The sequence below is a fragment of the Anguilla anguilla genome, chromosome 2, assembly GCF_013347855.1.
Source record: "Anguilla anguilla isolate fAngAng1 chromosome 2, fAngAng1.pri, whole genome shotgun sequence".
Taxonomy (NCBI): domain Eukaryota; kingdom Metazoa; phylum Chordata; class Actinopteri; order Anguilliformes; family Anguillidae; genus Anguilla; species Anguilla anguilla.
This window is the reverse complement of record NC_049202.1, coordinates 6,522,415-6,547,254: the sequence shown is the minus strand read 5'-3', so window position 1 is coordinate 6,547,254 and position 24,840 is coordinate 6,522,415. Positions and strand designations below refer to the sequence as shown.

Below are 24,840 nucleotides of genomic sequence, written 5' to 3'. Positions count from 1 at the left end.
AGGATGAATTAGAAATGAAGTTGTGGGGGGGGGGGGGGGGGTGGGAGTATGAGAGGGCGAGGGGGAGGGGGGGGGGGGGGGTTGGAATATTTCAGGTGATACCTGTGCTCGAAGTGAAGACGATGCAGGCTTATAAGACGATTACTGAACTCGTCTCCTTGATGAACTGCTGATAGAAGGAGCTGCGGTGCTACAAGCCGCCCTGTTTCTGGGCAGGATCAGACTCTGAGCCGCCCATCTGTTTAAGGGAAAAACCAGTCCAAACACAAGCACAGCCAGCATCACACGCTTAGGGCTCGGTCTTATTTCCTTTCTTATATCTCGTTGAATGGCAAGTGGCGGCTTGCTTTCTACAGCCAGGCATATGGGGAAATGGGAAACCGAGGCCATATTTCAGAGCGGTGTAGCCCCGTGCACTTTCGATGGGGTTATCCAAGGTAAAGGGTCGGTTCGGTTTTCTTTTAGGCCTGCACTGTTACCAATGACCAAGATAAATGGATCTCCCTTAAAAGTCCATCTCCTTATTCATGTGAATATTGCTCCTGTTGATGCAGTCCTTGTCTATTTCCTATAGCAATCTGCATTGTGTGGGTGAACCCAGATATATGGATGTCACTTAGTAGTCCATCTCCTTATTCATATGAATATTACTCCTTTTGATATTCATCTATTTCCTATATCGAACTGCTGCATTTATTTTTGTGGGTGAACCAGGATGGATGTGCCTTAATACTCCATCTCCTTATTCATATGAATATTACTCCTATCCTATGAAGTCTCGTCTGCTTCCTTTATCAAACTGTTGCACAGGGGCAGCAGTGGCGGTGTCACATCTCGTACCTCTGAATTTAAAAAAGGGGGATTGAGGACCATCTTCTCCTCAGACGGGTGATTGACAGTCCCCATATCAGTCATGTGTGAACTCCGGATTCCGACAAACCGCTGTTCAGCTCTTCATTGGTCGACATATTCCCGCCCAAAGCCAATCTGCCAATCAGTGTGTCGTTAAAGCAGATGAATGCTTTATCGTCCTCTCACATCGTACAATTCCAGCTTTCCATTTTCATCCGCATTCATTTCTTTTATGAATAGTTTTGTTTTTTTGTATTGAATGTTATCTGTATTCCCTTATACGGTGCATTGTTTTGCCTCATTATTCGAGTACAGTACGCTGGCGCGCCGCTGATTACACAAACTCTAATTAAACGCATAAGAGGCCTCCTCCTGAATTGTTATTCATTGTTAATTTTAATTAACCGGTGCTGAGTGAAAAGGGGGGGAAACTCTTAATCCCACCTCTGAGGTAGATAACTCAGACAGTACAGTACAGAGCCATTTAATGGCCGACCCCCCATCGCACGACAAGGCGTCTGATTAAAATCACGGCTTTCTCAGGATAACATTTAGGAGGGAAAACTTAATTTGCGTTGAAAAATAAGCAATGACTGTACAATTGCCCTATAGTTCCGCATACAGGTAATTGGAAGTTCAACTTTGATGATTAATTGTCTCTTCAGAGTCGGGTAGGAACACAGCCAGGGGGGATGGGAGACACAGTAATCCATTGACACTTACAGGAGGAAAAGCTGTTTGTTGGTTTGGAGAAAATGGGTCAAACTGGGAAAAGTAGCACAAGAAGGGAAAAGAGAAAACATTGTTTTTAAGCAATCTGGGAAGATTAAAGTAAACGGGTTCGAGCAAATTTCACAGCTATGCTTGGAGATATAGTGTGTGTGTGTGTGTGTATATATATATATATATATATATATATATATATATATATATATATATACATATATGCCCTTTAACACACAAGTTCTCTATTTTAGTAATTTCCCACTATTGCTGTTGCTTTGCCAATGCAAAGGACAAACAGGCAAAAAAAAAAAAAAAATCTGGAAGGGGGCCATTGTGGGGGGAGCTAGCTGCTCCTCGCCCTTTTCCAAACAATAGAGGGAGCCTGACTGGTGTGTGGGTGCAAACAAGTTAACTTTTTTTCCGTTGGGCTGTAGAGCACTGTTTCGCCAACTTTTCGTACAGTTCTCGCGCTTGTGGACTTTTCGCAAGAGGTTTTAACGCTCCTGTGCCGTGAAATGTTGGAAACTAACATAAATGTCCGACGTTAGCATTTGTATTCTTGGATTCTTTTCGCTTGATCTGAACAGATGGATCTATTTCCTGACCCGGTTGGCGACTGCTAATAGGGTGGCTAGCGAATTGGCTGGCTATTTTAATACCGAAAACAAACGGAAATGAGCCGGGTAAGTGCATAAACAATTCTCCGTGCTGCTTATAAACTCGTAGCATTGTTGATACATAAGTGCACGATCTGTTTAGTGCATTTCCGCAAGTTTGCTTTGGCTTGTTATTGTTATAAGTGCAGGTTCTAAAGCTGCTTGTCTAACATTTAACATGTTTAATGTACAGTAGCCTATATTCTTTTGCTCACTGCTATGTGTGACTATGGATTTCTCTCCCTTCAATATTTTGAATAAAAATACTTATCTCGAAGATTGCTGTAGCCTACGTAGGTTAAACTACTTCAATGAAAATGGGATACGGTTGTGTTACTGTAATTTAAATAAATAAATAAATAAAATATATCTATGGGTCTTATAGTATACTAGGTTAAACGAAAACACAGACGCAGTAAGATACTTCGAAATGTTGTTATTGGCTTTACGTATAATGTACCAATTCACGTGCATGTTTTTATAGCATTTTAAACGAGCCTTTCAAAACAAAGTACGAGCTATTTCGTAAATCTTGCGACCAATCCGGAAAGCTCGGATTCGCTGGTGGTTTTCCACCAGCAGGTCATAATGTGAAGTGAAGTTCCTAATGTCGCTGGTAGTTCGTGGCACGTATGTCGTCCTTCATTCTCGTTAAGGAAATCACGACTTTTTCAAATCACCAAATCAAATTTAGGCCAGTGTATTAAAGTACAATGCATAAAATGGCCCTCCACTCGGAGCAACAACTGTGAGGTCACTGGGTGTACTGTCAACTTAGTGTAGTAGCAAATTTAACAGGCCGATTTTTGTGGTTTTGCAACGTCTCTGGAGGGCATTGTCCATTACTGTATTATATTTTTTGCTTCAGAACTCTTGTATTGTGAAGGATTAAGCAGCATCTTTTAGATTTGAGACTGAAACTGTCCAACACAGCGTTATTTCGTTTTGTATTTCCGGTAACGATTCCTTTGTAAGGTTGGATGTGTGTCTTGGGAAATCATGCTTAAGTGTCTCATGTTGACTCTTGTTTGCTGCTGAGAAACCTTTTTTTTTTTTTTTTTTTTTAGCTAAATGGCCCTATTATGAGTTTTAATCCACCATTCCCTTGATTCCAACAAAGATAACAGGACCAGCTGACAAAGCAAACCTGCCCCAGAAATAAACTGACCAGTCTCTGCAGACAGTATTCAACAAGGCTTTGGACCAAACAGAATTTTTCTTTTTTTTTGGGGGGGGGCAGGGAGCCATAAAATCTGTCAATTTAGAAAAAAGAGACTTGTGCCTTTCAGCTCTGTTTTACCCACCACACAAATACATCAGGTATTGAATTTGTATTTTTATGACATTGTGTCTGGAAGACTACCGACAAAAGCGGCTCATATTCCCAGAGTAGGAATGCCGAAACTCATACGTTTTTTTTCCCAGCTTTTACCTCATAATGGATAATGTTGGCATGTGGAGTGGGTGGAACCTGATCCTAAATCAGCAGTTCTGCTCTGAAATGCTTGATGCATCTGATGATCTGATGGGTTTGCTTGTGCCTACCGTTACCCCAGCGCTCCCATTCGGAATCACCAGTTATGCTCTCTTGCATCACCAGTCTGGCGACCACTCCAGAGAGCTCTTCAAACTGAAGTGTGCGCACTCCTCTGATACACTTCCCCCCACAAGCCACTGACCCTTGTCAACACTACACGCCACACAGTGTGCTGCACATTAGCTAATGCCTGCCGGAGAGGCCCTTCTCCCGCTGACTGGCAGCCCTGCAGAGCTGAAGCAATTGCGTCCCATCTGCAGAGACAGCCCTAGGGTTTAGGTGACCCCTAAACGATGTGGCTGTGGCCCCGGAGTGCTCCAACATAAATCACACCCGCCACTTAAACTGGAACTGTGCGGCTCACGGACGGTTGTGGCCCTAAACGACTGCGTAGAGTGTTCATGCTCGCGGCCGGCTCTGTCCGTCCATGTGCACTCCTGATCGTAGTCCAATGATAGGGTAGCCCAGACTTGGAACTAGCTAACGCTTAGGCTAGATTAAATGGGACTCGGTGGCTGGTTTTACCATTCGTAATTCATTGGGTAGGTGCATTTATACTTAAGGGATTTACAAATTTTAATGCAACGTGGTAGGAAGAATGCCACTAGAAGTAGACATATAGCCTAGGCAGAGTTATAACTATGTAGGGGTAAATGCCACTGTCAAAGTGTAGGCTATGTGTAAACATTTATCAAGCAAAAGGAGATTAGTTAAAAAAAAAAAAAAAGTTTTAGGAGCTGTGAAGTGTAGTTTGAAAAGGTGGGTTTTTTTAGACTTTTGCAGAAAGCAGGCAGAGAACCTGCCATCCAGACAGCCCGGGAAAGGTCGTTCCCCTATCAGGGGACGAGGGAAGCCAAGAATTGAGGCCGCGAGGGCTCGCACTAGGCCAGGACCGGTCAGTGCTTAATTAAGCCTTCTGCTTCTCCACTGTCCTCTGTGGGCGACCAGCGAGGCCAAATCCATCCTGATTGGCCCGACCCTGCAGCGAATCGAGGGCTGTGAGATCCGGGTACGAGGCAGGGCTCGGTAGCCATTTTAGAACTGCAGCATCTAGGCAGAGGTTGAGTTTGTTTTGCCTTTAAGCAGAAGTGGAGTCATATGTTAGTCACATGTGTCAATATTGGACAGGCGATCGATGACTGAAATGCTGTCCCTGTAACTAGGCCTACTGCCTGATTATTTAACAGTATAATAAGCTTGAGCACACAGGCGTGTGGCAATGACTCCAATTTAAATATGAACTCACTAAAGTGAACTCACTGTATAAACTCACTTAAATCTCAATACCCCATTCACTTTGCACTACATAAAGCTGTACATAAAGCTTTTACTATTCTACATTTACCAGACGAATGCTCTTAAACTCTAAATTATTTACGTAACTGTATATATCATAACGTTGGTTTATGATGCAGTTGATTTCAGACGTAAGTTCAGGCTGAATTATAAAATGTCCTCTGGGTTTAGCTTAATGCAGTAGAATAGATCATGCACCAGTTTATCTATAAAACCGTATAGATCAGGAGTATGTATGATGATTAGGCATTATGATGATTTTATATTGTTATCTGCACAAATTCAGCCTTGAGTGCAATTTTATGCAAACCCTGGGGATTTTCCTTTTCTGAAAATTTATCTGAAAATCTCCTTAGATTATTTGTATTGCTAACCAAAGAAAATAGTAAAAAAAACCTTCTATTACTCATGTGATCATAATAGTTTTGGTATTTGACAATTTTATTAAAATGGGACCAAACACCATAATATAAAAGAGTCAGATACACTTGCTATTATGAGTTGTTATAAAGGAAACCTCTTGGTTGAAGCAGATTCGTACAATTTATGAAGAGGAAACTCTTATTCCTGCATATGATAAATTGCTTCCAGCCACAGTTCGTGAAAAAGAGATTCAAAGCAGATCTGTCAGAACGCGAGGGATTCTAACACGCCATTTCATCACGATTCCCGTGCATGATTTTTTATGGGGAATATACAGTTGTAATAATATTTGGAGCATGTAAATTAGAGTGTGGGAGTATAAATTAATTAGGTCTTCTGCCTTGACAAATAACCTCTGGCATTTGCAATGAACTAATATATATATATACACACACACACACACACACACACACACACACAGATGCATATTGCATGCAGAACCTCTGGTGCTCCTGGTTTAGGAAGCACAAAATATGATCATAAAACAGACTGCAGATGAATATGTCACTGTGGGACGGGAGAGGGAGCGTTAGAGCGGGAAAAGAAAAAAAAAAAAAAAAAGCTGTCGCTTTAATTGAGGAGCTTTGCATATTCCAGTAGGTGCCGCACGCTAAAGCCTCAGCCAATCGGGGGGAGCCTCCCCATCCAGCCATTGGCTCTGTTTCCGTGGCAGCCCTGCGTCCGTCCGCGGGGGTTTGCTCTCGTCCCTCCGCCGCGCTCCTCTCGCCCCGTTCTGCGCCCGCGGTCGAGTAGGAACGAGCCGTCGCCGGGGTCCGTCCGTCGACCGCCGTCTCCGAGCAACGTCCACGGGAGCCTCGTCCCCGCAGAAGCTGTGGAGGGGAGGGGGGGCGGGCTGCCAGCATCGCTGCGGCTGCAGCTGCGCTGTATCCAGGGCTGTCAGGTGCACGAGAGCGAGAGAGGGAAAGAGAGGGAGAGAGAGAGCGAGAGAGAGAGAGAGTGAGGGAGGGAGAGAGAGAGCGAGAGAGAGAGAGGGAGGGAGGGCTATAGCGAGAGAGAGAGAGAGAGGGAGAGATAGGGAGAGCTATAGCGAGAGAGAGAGAGAGGGAGAGAGATAGGGAGAGACAGCGAGAGAGAGAGAGAGGAAGAGAGCGCGAGAGAGAGAGAGGTGGGGAGGGGGACAGCAGTCGAGCAGTCAACCCATTTGGTAACTTACCAGTGATGGAGAGCCAAGGGGACTGTCGCACGTCGGATCAAACTTAAAGGAAGGAAGCAGTTTGGCTTTATCAGACCGAGGCAGCCGGAGCGATCCTTCTGAAAGGACGAAGAGAAGAGACGCACGAGCAAAGGGGAACGAAAGAAGGGAGTGAGGTGGAGGACGAATAAAGTGAATTCACTCTGAAAAGATTGAGCTAATAAAAAATAATAAATAAAAGAGGAATCAAGTGCCTGGCTGCCACTTTTTTTCCTCCCCCTCTCTGCTTTTCGCAAGACTGTCTTGTCCTGTTCCCTTTTTTTTCCTTCCGGAAAGCTCTTCTCTGTATGCCGCTCCGCTGCTCTGCAGGTGACGGGACTCATGGTGGATGCCAAGGGACGGAACATGAAATGTCTGACTTTCTTCTTGATGCTTCCAGAGTCGGTGAGAATCAGGTCGAATAAGGGGCCCAAGAAGGGCAGCCCCACAAACTCCAAGCTGCCCCCCGTCTGCTATGAGATCATCACCCTGAAGACCAAGAAGAAGAAGAAGATGGCTGCGGAGATCTTCCCCACCAAGAAGCCGGCCACAGCGGCGTCGGCGTCGGCATCGACCACCACGGTCCAGCAGTACCAGCAGCAGAACCTCAACAACAACAACACCATCCAGGGCTGCAACTGGCAGGGGCTGTACCCCACTATCCGAGAGAGGTAGGTGCCAGGGGGGAACCCCCTAATTTACTGGGGGGAGTCCAGCAAGAGGTTTCTACAAAGTTCCTTCTGTATTTATTTATTTTTTTTAGTTGTGGGGCAGGGGGAGGGGGGTGCAAACAGTGGTAAAGGGAACCACCAGGTTTTCAGTTTATTGAGCTACACATGGGAAATAATCTGCAAAGTTTCTTCTGTATTTATGTTTTTGCAGAGTGGGGGGGGGGTGTGGGGAAGAGGGAGCATGCAGACATGGTTATTTAAAAAAATATCTGCTGATCAGTTTGAGCCATACCCGTGCACTTTGCCTACCTGCAGAAAGAAGTGTGACTGAAATGGCTCTCGGGGGAGGGGGGGGGGGGGGGGTTATAAAAGCGTGCGCGCATTGAAGTGCGATAGTCTTTCAAGGGCACGCGGGATTTTAGACAGTCACGCAGACGGGCCAGCTTGCCCGAGAGACACTTCCTCTGGCTGCAGTTCCCGGACGCCCCAGACAGAGATCTCTTCCTCAGGATTCGATTAGGGGGTCGGGGGGGGGGGGCGGGGGGACGCCCGCGCGCGTGCCACCGTCCGTTCTGGCGGCCGGGGTCTCTGCCGCGCTCTCTCCCTCGCGGACACGTGGCGGACCCGGAGTTTAATGCGGCATTATGGGCCGGCTGCGTCCGCCTCGCTTCGCGCGCCGGGACGAGGGCGACGCCGCCGCCGCCGCTGGCGGTTGATATTCACGGGACGCGTTCTGCGCTCCCGAACGAGAGCGTCCGTTAAGCTAATGTTCCTTTCAAAGGCAAACCCCCTCCCCCCTGCCACCCCGCCACTCCGGCAACGGCAAATGTACCCACTCAGTCGTCGCTTTGTCATCTTTCCAGAGCGTTGCAGATTGTTTACCAACCTGTCACTGTATGTTATGTATAGCGCATGCAGGCTACTTACTGAATGATTTATTTATGTTTGTTTTTTTTCCTCCCTCATTGATACGTGTGCACTTGATAAAATGAAGGCATTCCCTGCTGTTTAAAATTAAGCTCACGTGCACCGCCGTCTGATATTTTATGGCTAATTACCGGCTCACCAAATTGTTTTCTGAAGCATCGCTGGAACGGATAGAGATCATGATTTAATGTCTTGGAGATCAAAGCCAGCAATCGCCTGTGCATTGAACGGTACACACTTTACCTATTGCGCACGGTGGTTTATCTGAGCTCTTGTTATGAAGGGAAAAGTTAAATGAAAAGCGCTAACTGCCTGGCTGACTGACAGACACAGGTTTGATTTCACTCTTCCAGGCTGTGTTGTCTGGGCAAAGAGATAAGACAGACCTTATCGGTGTATATCAATGGGCTGGCTGACAGACCCGTATGGATGCCGCTGTTATCAGCGGTACTGTTATCGAGGGAGCTGGCCCTGAACCAACCCACACCGGCATCAAGTGAAACTGTAACAGCTGCCAGCGGGACCAGCGCAGGAGCTCGCAGTTCCAAATTTTCAAAATCTAATTTGCCCTCCTATATAAATGCTTTTTGACCCACCCCTCCCTCCTTAATGGAGCTTTGTAGAATTCAGGAGTTGTGATGTGTTTTTTTTTTTTTTGGGGGGGGGGGGGGGGGGGGGGGGGGTTTGTTGGAGGAAATAGAGATAGTGAAAACTTAATGGTGCTCTCAGAAGGCTGGGGGCTCATATAAATGCTTTGGCGGGGGTTGGGTTTTTTTTGGGGGGGGGGGAGTGTTGGAGGAAAGAGAGATAGTGAAAACTGAATGGTGCTCTCAGAAGGCTGGGGGCTCGTATAAATGCTTTGGCGGGGGGTGGGTTTTTGGGGGGGGGGTGTTGGAGGAAAGAGAGATAGTGAAAACTTAACGGTGCTCTCAGAAGGCTGGGGGCTCGTGTAAATGCTTTGGCGGGGCGGGAGGGTTGGGGGGGGGGGTGGATCTCGTTCTTTAATGAGCGGTTTGAAAGGGAGAGCGCGTGACACCGGCGCGGCGGGCGGGCGGTCTGTGATGCGGCGAGCCCTCGCCTTTCGCCGCCGGAAGCCTCCGATGCGCTCGCGGGTTGCGCGGCTCCGAGCGGCTTCCCGCTAACCTGCGCGAGTTGCCGTCGGTTACGGTTACGCCGGGATGCTTTCGCTTAGCGCTCCTGTTGCCGGAAGCTAATTCCGCTTTAAAATAAATAAATAAATAAATAAAAATAAATAAAAAATGTTCTTTTAAACCACCAGAAATAAGAAAACCAGTCTCCTCGACTCTTCACAGTAGATGTCTTTATTACTGCTGGCCATTCAACAAAAAAGTGTGTGTGTGTGTGTTTTTTTTCTTTTCCTCTCTCGCTTCCCTCCCAGCGGCTCACAAGCACGATGTTTGTGTGTTGTGTTCTTTTTCTGCAGGAATTCCGTGATGTTTAACAATGAGCTGATGGCAGATGTTCACTTTGTTGTGGGCCCACCTGGGGGGACTCAGCGCCTACCCGGACACAGAGTGAGCATTGACAGCACCCCCCCGCCACCCCCCCGTTCCCCCCAAAACCCCACCCCCACCGCCTCAACCTCCCCCCCCCCCCCACACCCTTCCCTGGCAGCCGTTTTTCCTGGATACCTCCCACAGCTCGAGAGGAAGCGCCTATCTACACCACCCCCCCACCCCCCCAAAACAAAAAAAAAAAAAAGAAAAAAACGACAAGTGCAGGAGAGGAAAGTACGAACGACCGAGCGCTCGGCACTGAGAGAGAGGCACGCGCGCGCATCATCCTCGTCATCGTCATCATCATCATATAAATTATTCGCCTCATTAGGGCTGGTAATGAAAGTCAGGTCCCTTTGTGTTTGCGGCTTCGCTTTCAAAACGGCGCGTCTCTCCGCCGCTCCGCTCAATAATTCATGCAAATGAGGTTAGGGGATGAAAGAAATGAATTGAAATTGAAATGAATGTAAAACAGCTGACACCGCTTGTAATTTCTTGTGACTTCCTTCAGTTTCTAATTAGGACCCACCCCCCGCCCCCCGCCGACCCTCCCGCCTCTCCACACATACACAAACCACCGCCATAATTTCAGAATTTTCTTTTTTTTTTGTTTTACTCATTTTTTACATTGCTTGTTAATTTTGTCCTTCTAAGCAGTGTCCTATGTCTGCTATAGGGCAAGGGCCTGTTTTAGGATTTGTACTCTAGTGCAGTACCTCAAACCGAACATTATGGCATTGCACGGCCATGCAAGTGATGCCCGGTGAATCATTTCCAAAGTAATCCAATCTTATATAATCAATTTTTTATATATTTGTTGCCAGGACAGCCTGCCTAAATTGGCTGCTGGCTGGAATACACTGTGGAACTCCAGGGCTGAAATTTGAGACCCTCCTTTAGGGGCTCGTACTGGTTTTATGTCCCAGGAGATATGTCCACAGATTGTTGAATGGACCATTTCTGCATTTGGTGAATGTTGGATCAAATGCACATGCTTTGGGAATTCCAAATCACGATTCAGACACGTAGATTTGATTGAGCATTCCAAATCACAATTCAGACCCCGTAGATTTGATTGAGCATTCCAAATCACAATTTAGACCCGTAGATTTGATTGAGAATTCCAAATTCCAGTTTGGGCCCTTAAATTTGAGTGCACATTCCAAATTCAAGTTCAGGCCCATACTATAGATTTCATTGGGCATTCCATATTCTAGGTCGGTCACATTGTGTAGATTTTGTTGAGCATTCCAAATTCCAATTCAGGCCAACAGTTCTGTTTGCGCATTATGAATTAGGGATTGGTATTGGGGGGAAACACTATTGTGCCTTGTAGTGCCCTTTACCAATGAGGCTCTCTGATTGCCTTTGCTCTCATGTAATGCTTTTGCATTCGTTGTACAATCTTTGAAGTGGGGCTTGCGCACAAGGGTTGCAATCCCAGATCATTTATAGTAAATTGGCCGTGTGCACTAAATCTCCAGTGCCACGTCTTCTTGCCAGTCCCTCTAGCCTATCCCTCAAGATTACATATTTGATTTAGCTTGGCTAAGGGTTACAGTCCGAGGATGCGTTGTTTTGTTGAGTATGCAAGTACATTAAATCGCACGGATAGAATGTCAGCCTTGCAATCTCTGATTATTGATTTGATATTATTCTACGGTTGTGTTTGCGGTCTGCTCCCACATTTCAAGGGATGGCGAGCAGACCCCACTTCCCCCAGAACATTGTCTCTCGGACCGTGTTCCGCGAAAGAACCGTGGTCTTTATAATGCATTAGGCGCAGTGTTTCCACTTGTTCTCAGTACCTTCCTCTGAATCACCCCTACTTTTCTCAAACTGCAGTCCGCTTACCGTTTACCAATGAGCCGAGTAGTGACTAATCTCCTGTGCTATTGTCCTTTTTTTACATTGTTTAACACTGTACCTCGGTGCGTTCAGTGAGAAGATAAGAGTGTACGGCTAGATCAGAATTTTGTGCATTGTGTGTAACCTTGTAAAATGCTTTCAGAATTTTACAAAGCTTCTAGAATCCTTTTGTGGTGAGTCATAGCCATTGTCGACACCACATTTGTTCTATTATTTTAACTAAAAGGTGACCTTCATGACTTTGAGGCACAATAGAAGAGCTTGCAGTCCTTGTGTTTAGACTGAGAGTTTTCCTCGCTCTTTTGTAGCCTAATATTTTTTTAATCCATTGTTGTACTCTGTAAATGCGCTGCCCTGACTGTTCACCCAAAATTATTTTCTTCTTAAGCGGAAATTAGATTTGTGTGCGTGAGTGGGTGTGTGTCATCCCACAGAAACCATGTTCATATGCCTCGTTATCCCTTGGGGAAAATTTGCGGCATTAATTAAGCGTAACTATGTGTGTGTGCATAACGTGCTCAAGTGGATTTCATGCTTAGACTACTTTGGGGGGGGAGAGAATTACTTAGTCATTCGTGAGAAAGAAAAGCCATCGTGCTGATATTAGCTCAGACAGTTACGAAATGCAATTCAGCTTTGTCATTTCTCAGAGCACATTTATTATTATTATTATTATCATTATTATTATTATTATTATTATTATTGTATCGAGCCGTTAATGGGTGCCAGACACACCTGAGCCATTTTACTGGGCCTGGGTGTTTTTGTAAAAGAGAGACTGACTAAATGGTCTTGGGTGAAAGGTTGTACAATGCTGTCGGGAAAAGCAGGAAATGAGCAGGCCCAAACAGGATGAGCTAGGAGAAAGAAAGAAGGGACCAGGAAAATGACATTTGGCCCTGTTGGTACTCCCAGCTCACGTGGCTTAGTCCTGATTGGATGTCCAGGCTGGGGTTAAAGGTTAGGGAACTGGGATTTTAAGTCAAGAGATTGCGAGTTGAAATCCCAGTTGGAGTAACTGTCTTAGTAGCCTTGAGCAAGGTTACTTCATTTGACATCCAGCCATATAAATGGATTGTGTGTGAAGACTTGTAAACTGTGTAAGTTGCCTGTGGACCTTGCTGCAGAAATGAATAATATGCAATGTGCATGAGGATGGTCTTGGGCACGTCCTGTAATGTGCATTGGGATGGTCTTGGGCACTTCCTGTAATGTGCATGGGGATGGTCTTGGGCACTTCCTGTAATGTGCATTGGGATGGTCTTGGGCACTTCCTGTAATGTGCATTGGGATGGTCTTGAGCACTTCCTGCAATGTGCATGGGGATGGTCTTGAGCACTTCCTGCAATGTGCATGGTGGACATCCTGTTAACCTCTCGTTAACTTTTCCTCTGTGTTCCACTTTCTGTCCCGTTTCGTTCACGCCTTCCCTTCCGAAGTACGTCCTGGCCGTGGGAAGCTCCGTGTTCCACGCCATGTTTTACGGAGAGCTGGCGGAGGACAAGGACGAGATACGGATCCCCGACGTGGAGCCGGCCTCCTTCCTGGCCATGCTCAGGTAAGCAGAAGCGCCCGAGTCTCCGCCGTGGGGCCAAACTGCCGTTTGACGCCCGTCCCGTCGGGCCACGGTGTCTGCCGGTTCATTTTCGGCTTTCCTTCGGCCTTCCATTCGGTCCACCTCTTCTGTCTCCGTCCAAAAATCTGCAGACGGAACTCCTTTGACGTAGACCATCGCAAACCCCTAGAGGAGGGGTCTCACGTTCCAGCCCTGGAGATCCAAAGTATGTTTCAATTGGGAGCAAATTTAGGCCATGGGAACATAGGGTGTGGACCCTTTAGCCCACCGGGGACATGGAACAGCGACTTGAAAGTGTTGAAATGCACCGAAAATCGGTAGTTCCTGCAGCCCTCCAGGACGGAAGATTGACACCCTTGCTGCAGGCTAACATGAGTCTCTCAAACTTTCGGCTTTGAGGCTGATGAAAGGAGCTTTGTCTTATGCCGGTCTAACACTCGACGACATTTTAGAATGTCTTAGAAGTCGTAAAAATCCATCACAACTCACAATTAGTGTGAGATTGTATTAAAATGGCTCTGGCTAAGTTTTTTTTTTTTCTCGTTTTGGCCGTTCCAACAAAATCAGACGCATTGATTTTGTAATTCAAAAGTCATTAGTCGTAAATTGTTAGTCTCAAAAGGTTTGTGATGGTCAGCGACGCAATTTACAATCCTACCAATGCCAACAGCCAATCGGTTGTCTGCGTTGTCTGTCTGACATCAGGACACACAGGGAGGGCTGAGATAAAACAAATCTCAAAAAGAATCCTGTTGGAGTCTTATAAAGTGTGAAGCTGTGTCACAGTCTTTGCAGACTCTTTACACGTGTGCACCTCTAGGACTAAAAACCCAACGATTTGGGACACATTATTGTTAAATGTGAGATTGTGGCAGACTTCTAGAGCGTTAGTGTAGTCTAATGTACGGCCGACATCACTTGTTCTGCGAGGGAAGGAGTCACTTGAGGATAACTGAAACTCCGCGCTTGTGCTGCCACCAGAAGGAAAATGGTTTTTCTTATCGCTCGACTCTTAATTGATCAGTTGGTGCAGACGGTTCTGTGGCTAACTCGCCAGGTTTCTTTGGTTTTTAAAAATATTTTAAAGTGGCTCTCCAGCACTCCAGGACTGCTGGCCTTGATTTAGTTCATGGAAGAGGATCCCGGTGCTCTTGGACATCTCTGACTGTTCAGGATGTCATGGCAACTTCCGCGTTTAGCTGTTGGCTTACTGATGAGTACATGAGCTGAAGCCAGCTTTTTTGGGTCCAGACAGTTAAAACGTTTTACTGTAAGGTACTGTACTGTAAAACAATTCAGTATCATTCAGTACGGTAAAAAAAGAATGGAATCAACGTTTGTGGGTATAGCACTGTAGTATAGCATTTAGGGAATTGGGTTTACAACTCCAAGGCTGTTGGTTTGATTCCCAGGTGGGATACTGCCATTGTAAACATGAGCGATGTACTTAACCCGCTAACTAGCAGCATAAATGGACCGCATATAAAAAAAACATTAGCAGTGCAAAATCGCTCGGGATAAGAGCGTCGGCTAAATGCCTGAGATGTAATGTATTTTGGTGGGAACAAAAACCAGAGATGGATAAGGCCTCTCCAGGAACAGGATTCCCCACACCTGCCGCGGTCGTTACCTATTCAAACTGCGCTTTGCTTTTGGGGGAGTTGAGGGCTTTCTGTGGGGCAGAAAGGAGGAAGTGTAATGAGATGCACAATAATTGTCAGAATGAAAGAAGACGCGCGAGCCGTATTTGCATTCATGTTCCGGGGGGGATGGGGGAGGGGGGTGAAGAGCGCCCGCTTGCATTGCGGGGAACGGTAACAAGGACGCAATTAGCTGGTTATGCAGCCCTACGGAGATGCTCTGTCGCGCGCTACTCAATCAAAACGCCGCCTGTTTCACACTTTTTTAGAGCCCCACCCAACCCCCCAACCCCCCCCCCCCCCCACCCCGCATCGCTGTTCTCCCAGCACCCGGCTGACACCAGGATGTCGGAGCTGAGTGAGAACGTGTCGCAAGCTGGTTTGCCGCGGGGAGCCTGTAATTTTCTTTATGTTTTCGTCTGCCGTCGCTCCCCACTGATTGCGCTGCGGTGCTTCTCCCCCCACCCCCCCATCCCCTCATCCCCCCCACCACCCACCCACCAAACTCGGTAGTGCCGTGTCAAATCTATCACAGATCACTCAAAGCCACAGCCAGAGTTTCATTTCCGGCAAAGAGGCAGCACTCCCCTCTCTCTCTCTCTTACTCTCACTCTCTCGCTTTCAATCTCTCTTTCCTTCTTTTTCTCCCTCCCTCTCTGTCTCTCTTTCTTTTCATCTCTCTCTCCTTCTCACTCTCCCCCACCATCCCTTTCTCGGTCCTCTTTATTAGCTGTTTTTACCCTGCCAGGATGTAAATAAGATGTTCGGCTTCAGATTTCTTGAATGCTTTCCTTTTGTCGTTCAGTTGTCTCTTCGTTTCTGCTAGCGCACGCGCTAATGTTTGTTTGTTATTTATCCCTTTCCGCAGGTACATATATTGCGACGAGATAGACCTGTGCGCGGACACGGTCCTGGCCACCCTGTACGCCGCCAAGAAGTACATCGTGCCCCACCTGGCGCGGGCCTGCGTCAACTTCCTGGAGACCAGCCTGAGCGCCAAGAACGCCTGCGTGCTGCTGTCGCAGAGCTGCCTGTTCGAGGAGCCCGACCTGACACAGCGCTGCTGGGAGGTGATCGACGCCCAGGCCGAGCTGGCGCTGCGGTCCGAGGGCTTCTGCGACATCGACGCGCAGACGCTGGAGAGCATCCTGCTGCGGGAGACGCTCAACGCCAAGGAGCTGGTGGTGTTCGAGGCGGCGCTGAGCTGGGCCGAGGCCGAGTGCCAGCGGCGGGAGCTGCCGCCGTCCATCGACAACAAGCGCAAGGTGCTGGGCAAGGCCGTCTACCTGATCCGCGTGCCCACCATGGCGCTGGACGACTTCGCCAACGGCGCGGCGCAGTCGGGCGTGCTGACGCTCACCGAGACCAACGACATCTTCCTGTGGTACACGGCGGCCAAGAAGCCCGAGCTGCAGTTCGCCAGCGAGCCGCGCAAGGGGCTGTCGCCGCAGCGCTGCCACCGCTTCCAGTCCTGCGCCTACCGCAGCAACCAGTGGCGCTACCGGGGCCGCTGCGACAGCATCCAGTTCGCCGTGGACAAGCGCGTCTTCATCGCCGGCTTCGGGCTCTACGGGTCCAGCTGCGGCTCGGCCGAGTACAGCGCCAAGATCGAGCTCAAGCGCCAAGGGGTGGCGCTGGGCCAGAACCTCAGCAAGTACTTCTCGGACGGGTCCAGCAACACCTTCCCGGTGTGGTTCGAGTACCCGGTGCAGATCGAGCCCGACACCTTCTACACGGCCAGCGTGGTGCTGGACGGCAACGAGCTCAGCTACTTCGGGCAGGAGGGCATGACCGAGGTCCAGTGCGGGAGGGTCACCTTCCAGTTCCAGTGCTCCTCGGACAGCACCAACGGGACGGGCGTGCAGGGGGGGCAGATCCCCGAACTCATCTTCTACGCCTGAAGACCCCCCCCCTTCCTCTCTCTCTCTCTCTCCTCTTCCTCCCTTTATTTTTCACATACCCAAGGGGCAGGGCGTGAAGGAAGGAGATATATCTCTGAACTCATGTTCTATGACTGAAATAACCCCCCTCCCCCCACCCCTAGAATAATCCTCACCTTCCTGCTCCTTCCTCTCCCCCATTTTTTAGTCATTCATTGTTCTTTCTCTCTTGGGTCTTGACCTTCTCACACCCATTCTTCTTTGTTTTTTGCTGGGCCTCTTGCTTTGGTTCTAATGAAGATCGGTGCGGGGGCCAACGCCGGCTCCTTCCTATGGGATTACTCGACCCCGGGGGGCCCTGCTAGGCCTAGCCTCCCTCCCTCCATCCTAATCCTAATCTGCCCGTCCCCTGTGTAACTGATTTCGGAAACTGTCCCGTGTGTTAACCGTACCGGACATTGGTTTGACTCATCAGTTGGAGCCGGTGGTACCTTTTATGCAAAGTGATCTGCAGATTTCCCACGGATTGATCCACGCCCATTAAAAAGTCTTAAGAGATATTTTTTGATTAAGCTGTGTGTTGTATAGCTGTACAGAATTGCAGCGTAGGAACTGCTTGAGAAGTTGTCACTCCTCAGAAATTTATTCTTTTTCTTTTTTTTTTTTGGCGCTAGGGTAAAAAGTAGCAAGCTGTGGATTCTGCTATCTCATTGTATATGTACATATGTAAATAGGTATATATATAGACTATAGAATTACACCATGTATGCTTCTACTGATTCTCCTGTGTTAAAATTTATATTTAGATTTGTGAGGAAACTAATACAGTGCTATTCTTATCAGTGTACTCATGATAGAACCTAACAGATACATTGCTTTGGAAATTTGGAACTCGGAACTTTGAACCTTTGTCTGAGTCATAAAAATACGTGAATTGTAATCTTTTATTGATAGAAATCATTACTGTATATCACCATAGTCTATTTTTATTAAATAGGCTACTCAAACTTTGTAGCTATAAACCTAATTTTATTATTAATCCGGCAATTTGGACCTAATTAGAAAGTGCATACATTTTTTATTTATTTACATTTTTCTGAATGATTCATATCGGTTTCATTGACACTGACAATCTCTGGCCTCATTTGCTAACTGCTTGATTTTGTTCTTGCCCTTTATATGGAAGTAGATTTTTCAACATTGTATTCTTTAGCAATAGCGCTAGGGACCTGTCTAAGCATTTACAAGCTTCTGTTCGATGGAAAGTGTGACTTGTTTCCGTTTCAGCGCTTGCTTTTTTTGCATCGATGATTATTGCATGGGATACATACGGTTTCATACCCGCTTAGTGTGGCCAGTTATTCCCTAGCGGTTCGTATCTCTGCTGTAATTGTTTTCTAACGCTTCAAGCCTAATGCTTGTTTTCTGATAACAAGTGAAGCGCTTGCACATTGCAGCAATACCAATTCAGGAACCATTTGTCATTTTCATCTTATTTTCTACCTTTGTTTTACCCCTCAAGTAGTACTTTTGAAACCTTGAAAAGCAATCATGGAATTTGACACCAAAGTAAAAGTAGGCTATTTGTCATAAGATTTAAGATTATTTTGCTGTTTTGACCTGGGTGAAAAATCACATGGTATATGTTGAGTATATGTTTATATATTTGAAATCTTACTTATTAATTGCAATAAAAGGAATATGTGAATATGCATGGCAGGGCTATAATGGATTTCCATACGGACGTTAGTGGAGTGAAACTCTAATTCTGATGGGTTATGTAGTGCCTGCAGGTACAGACTGTGAGCAATGCAGTTTCACAATCAACCAAGGGCCTGATTTACTAAGACCTTTAGCGTATGCAAAACCTTTTAGCGCACATGAAGCCAGTAACATGGCCAGTGATTGGTCATTGTGTTTGTTTTGCACCAATCATTGGTTGTGTTGCTAGTTTTGCGTGTGCTTAAAAGGTTTTTGGCCCCTAGCGTTCACGTTACAGGCACATTACACTGTTTGCCCTTCGCTTGAAGTGTGTAATTCCTTCTACATATGAAATGGCGGATTACTGGTCAGTAACAGAAGCCTCAGAGTCAATCTGTATTTTAAAAAATAAAAGTTGGATTTGTACCTAAAGTGGGATATGAAGTTGCAAGGGCCCCTGTTTTTCAGGAGTTGAAGAATCCCTGGAAAAATTTAATTTGGGAATTAACTGTGACTGGGAATTGCAGAATGGAATCCACAGTGGCCGTGCGATTTAACGTGGAGCAGCCACGCGCGATGCGAGTTAAATAGGGAGCGCCGTTCACTTGTTTCATTACATTACATTACATTATAGGCATTTAGCTGACGCTCTTATCCAGAGCGACTTACAACAGTGTAACCAAACTCAGGATCAAGTCCACTTAAGTCCATTGAATAAAATGTAGATAAAAAGCCTTACTATAGTAGCATACAGTAAGGAGAAACAAGATAGTCTGAACCAAAAAATTTTTTTTTTTTTTCGCCCATTAAAAAAGGAGGGAGAAAATAGGCATGCATATTCATGCGCATTTAGCTGCGCTACGCAGGAAGCGTGAATTAATTAACCGCGAACCGCGCATGCTGCATCTGTGCTCAGTGTGCAGCCCCACTGCGATGCGATTATCGCATTGTTTCTGGAAAGCGCGTTTGCAGAAACGGGCTCGACTCTTAATTTTCAGATTGGATAATGGCTCGACTACGGTGAAAATGGGCCTCAGAAATCAAGAGGCGCCGTGCTTCTGCCGCATTAAAAAATCTTTGCCGAACTTGCACCCAGGAGTAGGCAATTATGTTCATTAAATACGATTTAATTGTCGGTTTGGTTTCGCGTTTATCGCCGAATGTCTGCGTGGAAGTCTTGGAACAATTGTTGTTTTGTCTGTATTGAAAGACGTCCTAATGGTAATGTAGATGGAGTTACATAGTTAAACACAGGGATTTAAAAAAGATTCTGTGAGAGAACTTTATTGACGGGAGGAAAAAGTGATTGGACCATTTTGAAAGGTGGGTTTAGTTCTAAAAACTGAAGAGTAGTGTCCCAAGACTCATGTTCAATATTTTAAAAAGTCATTTGCTGGCCATAAAGCAAATTATGATGTACTATTTGTGTGTATACTGTATACTGCTGTAGCAAACTTTCTTCTTTCAGAAATTCCCAAGTTAACCTTTGTATGAAGATTGAGAAATGCTTCATTGTAATCTGACATGTAACTCTACCTGACACAGAATTGACTTGATCAAATTATATGAAGCCCAACTGAAGAGAAAAGAAACAATGTCTTGTTTACATTCGTTTTTGAATTCCTGTGTGTCAACATTGTGCAGTATTTGCAAGACTAATTAGTAATACGTTGCACTGTACAGCTTAAATTACTTTAGCTCTTTAATTGTTCTGATGTAATTGGATGAACATATCAATGTGTACAGAGGTGAAGGTTTTGCTTTTATTGCACTGATTGTAAGCATTTTCAAAAAAAAGAAAAGAAAACCACTGCGTAATGTGTCCTTTCTTGTGGATTGGCTCCTAAACACAGAAGGTCTGTTTGCTAACCTCCTTATAAGTGAACGAAGAGTTAGAGGAAGAGGAAGAATCGAAGAGCACCTCAGTGAATGTCCTTGTACTGTGCTCCTGTGTTACAGTGCCAATAGACCCATGAATGTGTATGATGGTTGCAAATAAAATAGTTACCTGGATCTGTTGTTTTTTCTTGAGGTTACAGTCATTCAGTAACCTCCGACATTATATTACTGGATTGACCTGTACTGTCTACAGGTAATGAACAAACTTCCATCCATACAGTTTCTATTTTTCTTATACCTTGCGAGGGATGGGGGGGCTGGAGCATATCCCAGAATGCATTGGGCAAGAGGCCGGAAAACAGCCTGGAAAGGCCGACACTCCATCTTAGGGCCCACACACGATTGACTAACAAACTCATACATACAGGCAATTTTGACTCTCCAGTTGGCCTACTACATGTGCTCTGTTAGGGTTGGAGTGGAAACCTACAGCACAGTAGATCTCCAGGATGGGAACCACTGCTGCGCGTGTTATTTTATGATGATTAAATAATCCTAGAGAGCGATGTGTTACAAACAGGCGTGCCTGTTCGTTGATGTGAGAAAACCACCCTCCCCCCTCCCCTGTCACAGCTCAGTTTGAATGGAAGAATCGGACCCCCGAGGGAACACTTTGCGCTCTGTGAATTTGTTTAAATAACCGCTTTATTAGAATCACCGGACGCATGCAGGAGGACAGTGGTTATATGTTATGTAACCTTGGCATAAAAGATGAATTTATTAAAAATGAATTCGTTTTCATTTTAAGTCTTAAGTCGTGATCTGTGCTGTTAACGTATGGATAAAATACAGCCGATAGTAATTATGTGTGTATTTAGGATATCAACACATTGACTGGAAACCTGGACTCCATACCTGTGAAAGTTAGCTTAAATCCTAAAACATTTGGACCCAATGCCTAAATTGAGCAAATTCCACTTAATACACAATTTCTTGGAAATGGTGACAGCAAATCCTAGCATGCATTTCTCAGAACTGCTGAGGATTTGAAACTGATTTTCCTTTCTTTTTTTTCTTTTTTTTTTTTTACAGAGATGTAAGACTATCATGTTGATTAGAAATATATTGCTTTAAGTGCTTCTTCGCAAAAAAAGAAAATGTCATAACTGCTAAGGGTATGCTATAAACGTTTGGCAAATTGAGTCCAGCATGTTTTAAGACCTACCAGTTTTCAAATAATTTTTTCATGAGGCGAATGCTAATGCATCGACCTCCATCGTTAATCGCGGACAACGCAGCTGGGAAGCTAAGAGCCTGGAGGTTCCTCTGAAACCTCAAAACGGTTCCATTTCCTGTCTTCAGCAGGAACACACTGTACTATTAGTTGAGGGTAGAAGTAGACAGTACTGAGCACAGTGAGGAGGGGTTTGCACTGAAAGCAACTTCTCAACCTTTTCATGTGTGGGGTCACAAATGTGTGATTAGAATGTTCTTGACTGAACATTCTAATGCTGATATAACAATCACCACTGGTGACAAAGCAATGGAGTTCTAGAACACTGACTAGATCATTGATTTAGAATATTGAAAAGCATTCCAAATAGCCTGCTCTTCAAAGGCTTAACTTCAGTAGTAACATCAGTCTTGCTAGTGACAAGACTCTGGCATTATCATTGAGGTGTAGTGTGAAGCACTTTTCATTGTCTGTGGGTTTATCCCCTGATGGTATGGGAGCTGTGAAAACTTGCATTTCCCCCGTGCATCTGGCCTTGGTTTAAGAGGCTTTGTATGGTCAGGTGAGCTCTGGCTGGCACCCCTTATCTCCTAATTCCATTACCTTTGTGATGATGATTATGATGATGATGGTGACGTTCCTCGTTATTAAGAGGGCCGGCCCCAAACATGGCGTCTCACTTCAGTTCCTGCTCTCGTCTCCCTCCTGGTTCTTCATGTGAGCAGATGAGCGATTATGGCAGAGTTGGCCCGTGGTGCTGAGGAATCCCTTCCTCGTCAGCCAAATTAAGGCTCAATTTTCCCGTTCCCGTTGATGAACGCTCCGTCGATTTTCTTTTAAAGACCGCGGGCTCGCGGTAAACTGCCTCTCCCCGGCTGAGAGACCTGGAAAATTATTTCCTCTAGTTAATAACGAGGATGGCGTGCTGGGTTAAATTATGAGAAATTTGAATAGATTCTGGGGGAAAATGGCTCCCCCTTTGGGGATCAATATCTTGTATTCAATCAGAGACACTGTCTAATGGAATTAATTTGGTTTGGGGGGGGAAGCTGTCTAGAGAACAGGAAATATGTTTCACGTTATTGCAGTGCATGCTTGGAGTTTCCCACCCTGATAAGTCAATATCTTTTTGTTCCACAGGGCTTTTGTGTTCATCACTTTTCTATGAGCAGAACAGTAGGTGCAATGAAATTAACCCTGTAATGTAAGAACATAAATATGTGATTAGAATCTTCTTAATGGAACATTCTAATGCTGATGTTACAGTCGCTAATGGTAGTTGAGAGCAATGGAGTTCTAGAATTCGGACTCTCTAGAATTTTGATAAAACATTGTGGATCTGAAAAAGTCTTCAAAGGGTTAAAAGCGTAGGAGTGCTTCAGGCAGAATTTTGCTCCGAAAACAAGTAACTCAGCCCTCTAGGCCCAGGCAAAACCTGTCTGTTAGCAAGTTCTGCTTTCAAAATGTAGGCGGGGGGGGAGAGAAAAAAAAAAAAAAATCATTAGCATAAAAAAAACAGAAGGCTGTACGGGAAAGAAGGCTGCGGTGAAGGGCCTGTCTGGATGCGGAGGAAGCACGGAGTGACCTTTGCTTCCCAGCGTCCGTTTCGGTCTTACGGAATAATCCCCGCCTTGTCAGCGGACAGCAGCTGTCGGGCCAAACGCGCCCCGTTCCCGCGGCTGGCGGTATAAACTGTCCTTCAAAACATCGCCACGGTTACCGGAGTCCTGGAGCGAAGCCATCCGCAGATCTCTGCTGTCACAGCAGCGAGGGGGGGGGGAGGAGGGATGGGAGGGAGGGAGGGGGGGGCGGTGTTGCTTTGTCGTTCCTCACAGATTGCCGCGAGGTACATACCTCCTTTCCCTCGTCTTCTTTGCAGGTTTTGAAAGGTGCCGGACAGATATAACTGGAAGTGCAAGCCTGCTGTCAGTCTTGGAGATGATGAGGTCACCAGACTTAACACTTCCTGCAGCCAGCTACTGCATAATATTAATAACAACAACAACAACAAGAACAATAATAATAATAATGTTAATAATAATGAGAAAACCCCTGGAAACCCAACTCACAGGCCCAGTGATTCTTCTCGAATGTTTTAATTCTTTTTGTCATGGCTTCTGCTTCTCAGTCAAGTGTCAAATGTTTTCAGAAAATGAGAGTAACTAACATACAGGCAGCCAATTGACTGCTTAGGGTTCACCCCGGGCCTCCCCGCCCACTGAACGGACCAGCCTGGCCTTACCGAAATTAAGACCGAAACGCTAGACTCCACTTCATGCAAGCCTGCAAAAGTCAGTAAACTAAATGAATAAAATATAAGGCTATTTGGCAATGTGGCATCTTGTTTACAATTATTTATGAGGATGACTTGCCTGCCCACAACTGAGCTCAGTGAATCACAGCTTCATGTGAAAAGCAGTGAAGTGTATTACTTCGGAAAACCTGACTTATTTTTTTTCCACGGAACGCATGGTTGTTTGCTTCTGTTCGAATTTGCAGTTTGCTGTAGGTGTAATGCTATTTGTAGTGCCTGGATTTATCTATTTATTTATTTAATGTATCAAATTTGTGAAATCAAAATAAACCGAACAGGAGGCAAGTTTAAAAAAAAAAGAAAGTATCCTAAAAAAAAGGAAGCTGTCCTCTGACATGGGATATTGAGAAATCCTGTGTCTGGTTTCAGGAATCAAGCCTCATCTGAAGATGACCTATGTGGGCTTGTTTGTGGTTTTAAAATCGAGTTTTCAGATCTTTTTCAGAGTAATTAATGGGGAATGGTAAGAAACAGACATGAAGCTCTGGCATCAGCTGAGTGTGACGGTAGTTTAATTCTCTGCTGAAATCATTGAATGGCTCTATGGAGGAAATAAAGGCAGAACTGACAGATCAATTGCTTCACAAGCCTCTGTCATAAATTGATCTGTTAGGACTGAAGGGCACCAGGCCTGAGGCTGTCTGAATTTATTTTTATTTTTTTTTTGAATTTGCATTGTTTCCGAGCTAAACCTTTTGATTGTACTCTGGTTTAGAGTCCGAAATCCTCCCTATATGAAATATGAATTGTATGGATTAATTTATTATAGTGGATTACAGCGAACGTGCCTCACCAGGTCTCGAGTCTGATTCGGTTGCTGGTTTTGAGATGGGGGAGGGGGGTGGGGGAGGTTAGACCCTGCAGTTTTCCAGGTTGCAGTCCTCTGCACTGGAACACCTTGGCACTGAAACTAGCTCATTTGAAGGGAGAGTCTACAGAAACAGCAGTCCTCCAGGACAGGATTTAGGGACCCCATCTCTACGGGGTGAT

General features: G+C 45.7%; 1 protein-coding gene across 2 annotated transcripts; it reads left to right on the top strand.

The window, feature by feature from the left end:
* Positions 1-1,950: 1,950 nt before the first annotated feature.
* On the top strand, positions 1,951-18,872 carry btbd3a (BTB (POZ) domain containing 3a). 2 transcript variants are annotated; one of them, XM_035405847.1, is made up of 5 exons: positions 1,951-2,261; positions 7,083-7,353; positions 9,725-9,815; positions 13,106-13,224; positions 15,751-18,872. In XM_035405847.1, exons 2-5 carry the CDS (start codon positions 7,196-7,198, stop codon positions 16,781-16,783), a joined length of 1,401 nt encoding a protein of 466 aa, XP_035261738.1. In that variant the 5' UTR covers positions 1,951-2,261; positions 7,083-7,195; the 3' UTR covers positions 16,784-18,872. The 2 variants fall into 2 exon arrangements, with proteins under 2 accessions (XP_035261738.1, XP_035261737.1); XM_035405846.1 differs by lacking the exon at positions 1,951-2,261 and having other exon boundaries at positions 6,516-7,353.
* Positions 18,873-24,840: the final 5,968 nt, after the last annotated feature.

Coding starts and splice junctions, on each gene's coding strand:
- btbd3a (XM_035405846.1), top strand. CDS start 7,025: ATGGTGGATGCCAAGGGACGGAACATGAAATGTCTGACTTTCTTCTTG. Junction 7,354..9,724: donor TACCCCACTATCCGAGAGAG/GTAGGTGCCAGG, acceptor CTTTTTCTGCAG/GAATTCCGTGATGTTTAACA. Junction 13,225..15,750: donor TCCTTCCTGGCCATGCTCAG/GTAAGCAGAAGC, acceptor CCCTTTCCGCAG/GTACATATATTGCGACGAGA.